The sequence below is a fragment of the Anastrepha ludens genome, chromosome 5 (assembly GCF_028408465.1).
Source record: "Anastrepha ludens isolate Willacy chromosome 5, idAnaLude1.1, whole genome shotgun sequence".
In the NCBI taxonomy this organism is placed as follows: Eukaryota; Metazoa; Arthropoda; class Insecta; order Diptera; family Tephritidae; genus Anastrepha; species Anastrepha ludens.
In genome coordinates, this window is record NC_071501.1 from 20,592,154 (window position 1) to 20,599,817 (window position 7,664).

Here is a 7,664-nt window from a genome sequence, read left to right on the forward strand (position 1 = left end):
TCACAACCAAATCATAACCCGTGGGCTTAATTTGTATCTGGACTTCGAAATAACTTTTGAACAGAGGCCGCTGATTATTTAGCCAAATAGTGTTTCATGACGGCCTTTAGCGGGGATTGAGTACCAGGCCAAATAAAATTATAGACTGTAGCATTTCTTTATCACTCCAATGCAATCTATTCGTGAAGGCCAGAATTGATATGTCGAAGCTCATCTCAGTTCTTATTGGAAATCGTCCAATTCATTTCTGAAGGCCAGCTATACTTATTGCTTATAATGGTAGCTGCGAAGATTGCAGGTAAGAAAATGATTAGATAAGTGAGTGCCTCGATGTATAGACGCCCAGCTTTATAGCGGATGACTAATCTGGAGATAGCTGAGCACAATTATGAGTAAGACCTTCAGACCCACCGTTACAGCCCAACGCTATGGTTGTTGCTATAACAGCATAAACATTGCGCGAATAGGTATATATCCGGGTCGTTTCGGTAACGTAGAACCGTTTTTCGTGGGAACATTCATAACGATGTTGTTGTTGTAGCAGCATAAACATTCCCCATAAATGTACGGGAAATGCTGCTGGAGTGGCAGTCCATGGCCGAATATAAAGCCGGGTCGTTCCGGTAACGTAGAACCGACTTTCGTGGGAACGTTCCCGACAATGTCAATTGCATCGCTTGTTAATATTAACTTAGTAATACGAGTATGACACTGATATGCTACTTGGGTGCTGAGTTCTTCAACGCTTTCTCAAACTAAACTAACCACTGAATTCTAGTTATTTTGCACGTGAAAAAACAGCAACCCAGTCAGAATGAAATAACTTAGGCTGCTATAGAGGGAATGAGAAATAGAATAAAGTGTCGTAGATTGTTGTTTTCTTATTTCGAGGACGCTTTTCAAAAATAAAAGTTACAAATAAGTAATTAATGGCAAGCTCTTAGCATCAGATTCCTAGCACCCAGCATCTGACTGCCACATCAGATCCATCCTTATCCGCCTTTTTTGTGGCAGTCGGCTTAGAGTAGCCAACTCACTTAGTCCATGTAGGTTCAATGTGGTTTGCAGGTACTCTGGTGCGGTTTAATAGGTAAATGAAACCTGAGAAGGCTTCATACATATCTCGCATGTTTTAAGAACTGGAGGCCTCGCTACATCAACACAGCCAAATACTTAACTTAAGTTCTTACTAGCCAGTTAATATGTTCAGTATTTGATTAAGATATAAAAAACCATTATTCAAATATCATAAACCGCTTAGTAACCGTAAAAACGAAATGGGACCGAATAATCGATTATTCGAGTAATATTAAAATCTCTGGCCATCCTTTGCTTTTAATATTAATATCCTTAATATTATAATTTTTTCATAACTTCGGTCTATCCTTTGTCATCATAATTTCCTTCTTTATAATTTCTTTATTATTATAATTATTACTATATATTGTATGTTACACTGACTAGAAAAAGTACGAGACTTACGAACATGTTCGTAATAAAATGCGCAACATTGCACGAAAAAAAAAAATTGTCCAAAATCAAAGCGCTTTTTGAGCGGCTCTTATTTTGCACTCTGTTTTATAGAATTTGAAGGAACTACAAAACTGCATACCTAAAAAAATTCTTCAAATTCTATTAAAAAAAAATCTGGCATTTATATGAGAATTTTGTGAAATTTAACAATTTTTGTGTTAAATTGAAATGCCAATTTAGAGGTTTTTTTATACAAGGTGGCGCAAATAATCATCAATTTCGTTTATTTTTATGAGAATTTGAAATTTATTAAATTTTCTTGAATTTTGAACAAAGTTTAAAATTTCGATTGACAGATTTTTTTTTATGCAAGGTGGCCCAAAATTAATCATCAATTCTGTTTATTTTTATGAGAATTTGAAATTTATTAAACTTTTGTGAATTTTGAACAAGGTTTGAAATTTTCTTTGACAGATTTTTTTATGCAAGGTGTCCCAAAATTAATCATCAATTCTGTTTATTTTTATGAGAATTTGAAATTTATTAAATTTTCTTGAATTTTATTTTATTTTTATTAAATTTGTATGCAAGGTGGCGCAAAATTAATCACGTAATTTGTTTTTGAATAACTTTTTTACTACATAAAAAAAATTGTTTTGATTGAAATCTTTATTTTGACTTTTACGAGCTCCTTTGCTTGTCTGTTCGTATACTGCAGAAGTTTAGTTCACCAATGTCAAATACGACTGATGCACGACGTCATTTGCAAAAATTAAAAATCTTTCTATGGGCTGGTTAACTTGGCGCCACCTTGTAGTACGAATTATATTTGCATAAGAAATTGGAGGCATAAATTGAGCATAAAAAACATTCTAAATATTGTAGAAAGGGAAACTGGGCGTTGACTTGTTTTGCCTAGTGTACGTATACATATGTATATATATATACATATACGATTATACTACATATACGAGTATTTTGTTTTGGAACATTTTTATTTGCTCTGCTTATTCGCGCATGTTTGTATGTATTATAAAATATAATATGTGTTTGCTCAATTACTCACCCCAATTTTTGGGTGTGCGTCCGAAATAGGTGCCATCCTTGCTATTGTAGATTATTTCCATGCAGGTCTTCTTCTCCTTAGGTTGAGGGAATTGGAATTCCGTTACGGCATTGCCATTCTTCTTTGTCGACATTTTGCACGCGTTCACTTGACGACTGACCGACCGACTAACACTCCGACTGCGAGAAGCTCAAAATGATCGAACTGTGTTGTTATTGTTGTTGTTTCCTATCGCGGGTGTATCAGAATTTGTTGTTACAAAGGTATAGATGATAAGCGAAAAATCAAAAACAAAAACCAAAAACACAAAATGAATAGGTATACAATAAGAATGAGCCAATTATTGTTTTTGCTTTTTTTTGGTTTGTTTTTGCATTCACACTAGCTGACTTGTAATTATAATTATAAATTCATAATGACTTCTGTGAGGGGCAATTATGTATTGTTTTTGGGCGGCAGAGACTTAAATTTAAAAACTCTCTTAAGGGGATGGGGCAAACGCATGTGGAGTTGCTGAGAGTGCGGGTTTGAGCATATTTTCAGGTACTTTTTGTATTAAGTGAATTCTGAATTTGATGTATTTCTTTAGTTGTTTTCTTGTTTTATATTTTTTTAATGCAAATGCAAATGTACAGTGAGTTGAAATAAAGCAACCGAGCAGTGGAAAAGTGCGTTTTCTTTTTCGGTTATATAAAGGTAAAATTACCTTACATTGTACAATATAATAAAATCTTATTTTATTTTAATTTAATTTATTTTAATTTGACTTGATTTAATTTTTGAATTTTTTTTAAGTTTTTTTAAGTTCTTATTTTTTTAATTTTAAATTTTTATTTTTTTATTTTATGTAATTCATTTGGTATACATTTTTTTTAAATGATTATTTTTTTATTGTTTTTTATTTTTATATTTTTACTTTAGGTTAGGTTTGGCAGCCGGATCGCACATAGAGACAGCGATGCCACTTAGACCACGAAATGGGTCCAGTGTGAGCCGCGGGAACTGGGCTACATTTCCCTCTCCATATTGAACCATCCTGAGCTTTTGACAAATCGCAAAAGGTTGTTGATACCTAAACTGTATCAATTATCTATATTCGTTAAGAAGCAGGATTTTAAAAATCGGTTCCTGCTTCTGGCTAGAGATGGGCTTGTGCAAAAAAGGTGTTGAATTGTTTCCAACTCCTCCTCATTTCTGCAGCTACGACAGAAACCCTGCGTGTAAACGCCAAATCTCCTTGCGTAATTTCCTATGAGACAATGTCCTGTGAGGGCCCCTACTAAGGTCCTTATTTGAAGTCTACTCAGTTTTATAATACTCTTGGACAGACGTAAATTTAGCCATGGCCATGTTTGCCTAGCAATTTCACAGGTATTGACACTAATCCATCTTTGATTTACAGACCTGATTAGTGCGTCCTTAATGAGAAGCTTACAAGTTGTTTATTTTTACTTTACATTGAGTCATTTTGTTTTATTTTACTTTCATTTAATTAAATAATTTTTTTTTTTAATTTTCCATTTAACATTTTTATTTTTTTTTATTTTATGTGTTACCTCATTCTATTTTATTTTAATTTTTTTTTTAAATTTTGTTTTATTTTTTTTTTTGTTTTACTTTAATTTATTTTTTATCCTGACATATTTTTTTAATTTATTATGTTATTAATTATTATTACATTATTTAATTTAATTTTTAAATTTTTATAAATTATTTTGTTTTATGGTTTAATATTTTTTATTTTAATTTTATTTTGATTCAATTTATTTTATTTTACTTTAATGTATTTTTTTTAATTTTACATTTTTAATTTTTATTTATTTTATTTTTTGATCTTCATTTATTCTACTTAATTTATTATGTTATTTATTATTATTATACTATTTAATTTTATTTTTAGAATTATTTATTTTATTTCATTTTACTTTAATTTAATCTAATAATTTTAATTTTGTCGTTTTAATTTTACATTTTTATTTTTTTTATTCTTTTTTTATTTTTTTATTTTCATTTATTCTATTTAATTTATTTTGTAATTAATTATTATTATTTATTATTATGTTATTTAATTTTATTTTTTAAATTATTTATTTTTCATTCATTTTATTTCATTTTACTTTAATTTATTTAACTAATTTTAATTTTTTTATTTTATGTTACTTCATTTTATTTTACTTTAATTTATTTTTTATCCTTATTTATTTTATTTAATTTGTTATATTATGAATTATTATTATGTTATTTAATTTAATTTTTTTCAATTTTTAATTTTAAATTTTAAACCTTTTGAGCTTAATCCATCTCGGTTGTTCCGGGAGATTACACATCCTGGATTAAATTTTCAAGAGGTTGTGCTCTGGTGGAGCTGTGGTGGTTGCTTAAATATTTAAAAACCGGCCACATGTGTTCAGTATGGTTGACTTCTCCACGTCTTCTAAAAGGTGTTGGCAGCCATACTTCTTCAAATTTTTGATTGGATGTTTAGGCACTAATCCAGTGGAAGCTATAATTATTGGTACTACATATTATATGTATATTGACTTCCCTCGCTTTGTACAACCTTTTTATTTTAATTTATTTTAATAATATTTTATTCGATTATATTCCATTTTATTTAAGTTTTTAAGTAATTTTTTATATTTGGTTTTTCTTGAATATAATTTGGTTTTATAAAGGGTTTTTCAATAAGGTCGGGTAGATGTTGAAATGGAATAAAATGGCGTTTGCTGTGTGGCACGTAGCGCCGTCCTGCTGGAACCACATGTCGTCTAGGTCCATATTGGCCATAAGAAATTGGAAGGGCCACCACATCTATCGAAAAATGGGCACAATGCGCGCAACGTTTGCGTTAATGAACACTCATTTTGATAATAAAGTTTTATCATTTGAACGTGCTGTTCAATCGTGTAACTTGCCATGATGATTTGGTATAAACAACTGAATAATAAACAAAAGATTTGACAGATGTCACCAAAACAAAATGGCTGTCACAGGGCGCCAAAATCGACCCGCGCCAATTGAAAAACCCTATATAACAAAATCTGTCACAGAATTTTTTTATTCTAATTTGTTCTATTTAATTCCATTTTTTTTAAATTTTTAATTTTTTTTTATTTTATTTTGTATTTGTATTTTTATTTTGTTTGATTTAATTTTAATTTAATTCATTTCATTTCATTATTTTTTTTCTTTTCTTTTTTTATACTTATTTTTATTTCATTTTAATTTGATTAATTTTATTCTAATTCTTCCACTATTTTATTTTATTGCTATGTTTTAAATATGGAGTTTGCAAGTAAAATTCTTTAAATTTTAAATTCTTCTTAATTGATTTGTTTCTCCATACTAAGCCCAGAAATTTTTAAAATTAAGTGTTGCTATGCTTCAGTAGGAGTTAAAAAAAATGAAATATATATTTTCCAGAAATATTCTTTAACAACGTATTTTTTTAAGATTTTTCAGTTTTTAGACATTTTCTATTTGGAAATCTACTGCTTTAATAAATTGCCTGCATTCGAATTTCGCATAATAAACTTTCAGAATTACTTCTCATTCTAAATACTTCTAAATCACATTCATTTCCATTTTTGGTTAAAAATATTTATATGTTCCTGTTTGCCCTGTTATACTAAATTTCTCTAGTTGAAGGTTTTGCCTTTAGGGATGCTTAGTTTTAAGCTATAAAAAAATAATAATTTTTTCTTGCCCAATTTTCAAGCGCAAAGATAAAAATAAAAAAATTTGGTGTCAATCTAATTTAGTTTTAGTTTAAATTTTTTTATAAATCTGTTGTTTTTAATATACGATTTTGATTCACTTAAAAAGTTGTTGATGCAGTTTTGTTTTAAATAAATTAAAAATTACTGATTCCAATTAGTTTGCTTAAATTGTTTTAACATAAAACAGAATTTCGAATTTCATTCACTCCAGGTATCCAATCATATTTGTATTATAATTTTTGTATTTCTGCAAAATTTCGTACAAGAATAAAATTTATAAGTATTTTTACGCCAGAATCTTTTCATTTTATTATTTCACAGTACAACTGATTTTGCGCAATTCACTAGTCTGTTTTTACCCATACTTCTTGAAACGGTTTTTATGCAAATATTCAAGCAAAATAAAATCGAAAAGGAATTAGAGCAATAAAAGCGCAGTCATATAAAAACTCAGGAAATTTACACAAACAAAACTAACAAAAATATCGCCACTCTCACACTTGTTTTGCGCTTTTACAAATCGAGGACTGAAACAAAATTTTCTCGTTTCTTTTTATTTAAACATTTTTTTATATAACAAATTTTGTAATTTCGAAAACTTATTTTTAGCTTATTTACTTTTCTATTTCACGGTTATTGCGGCAAAAAACTCAAATTTGTATTCCTACAATGAAATACAAATATGAGTTGTTGTTGGTGAGAAAAATTTTAGTTCGTTGTAAGATTTTTTGTTTTTTGATTTATGGTTTGTTTGTCTGCGAGTTCTCGAGCTTCCGCGTGTACGTCTAGCGCTAACCGACAAAGATCACTGACTGAACCACTTTCCGAACGTAATACACAGCAGAATCGTTTCGAATTGTTCAACTCAACGCTACTCAATGCGACTCCAAGCGTCTCGGCCGCACTCTTTTGCCTTTGTGTACGATGTGTTGTCTGCTTTAAACGCCTGCCGATGTCTGGGTATTTTGTTTTGTCGGTTTTTGGGATTAAGACGCGCGCACTCAAGCTAATCACTATCGGCCACAATGAAGACCACGAAGACGTTGGCTATTGCTGAGCTAAACTGAACCGAACAGCTCCAATGAAACGCGATAACTGACAGCGAGCTGACCGACCAACTGAATGTGCATATCGATGATGTCGAAAGCTAGTCTGACAGCCGAGAATGAGACCTGTTGTCCGAGACGCAGACAATAGCACAACAGACCAGACCATCGGAGACCAGCAACTCTGTTGATGCTAGTCGCCGTCGAGTGGTGTTTATTGGGAGTGTAGGTAAGAACCTACACTACGCCGAAATTCACTGTCGACTGCACTGTTTTGCAGAGGTGAGGTGATGACGGTGGCAGCGATAGCGGCAGCAGCAAAAGCAACAGCTGTTGATACATTGGCATACAAAATATGTA

General features: G+C 30.6%; 1 protein-coding gene across 1 annotated transcript in view; it reads right to left on the reverse strand.

Annotated features, from left to right (window-relative positions):
• Positions 1–7,409, reverse strand: part of LOC128864999 (sodium/potassium-transporting ATPase subunit beta-1) — a 92,132-nt gene extending 84,723 nt beyond the window's left edge. Inside the window, exons 1-2 of the mRNA XM_054104833.1 lie at positions 6,877–7,409; positions 2,540–2,767 (exon numbers count right to left, since the gene is read on the reverse strand). Of these exons, the coding sequence (XP_053960808.1) occupies positions 2,540–2,672 (133 nt within the window). The 5' untranslated portion in view covers positions 2,673–2,767; positions 6,877–7,409. The remainder of the gene's footprint in view (positions 1–2,539; positions 2,768–6,876) is intronic.
• Between the last annotated feature and the right edge of the window lie 255 nt (positions 7,410–7,664).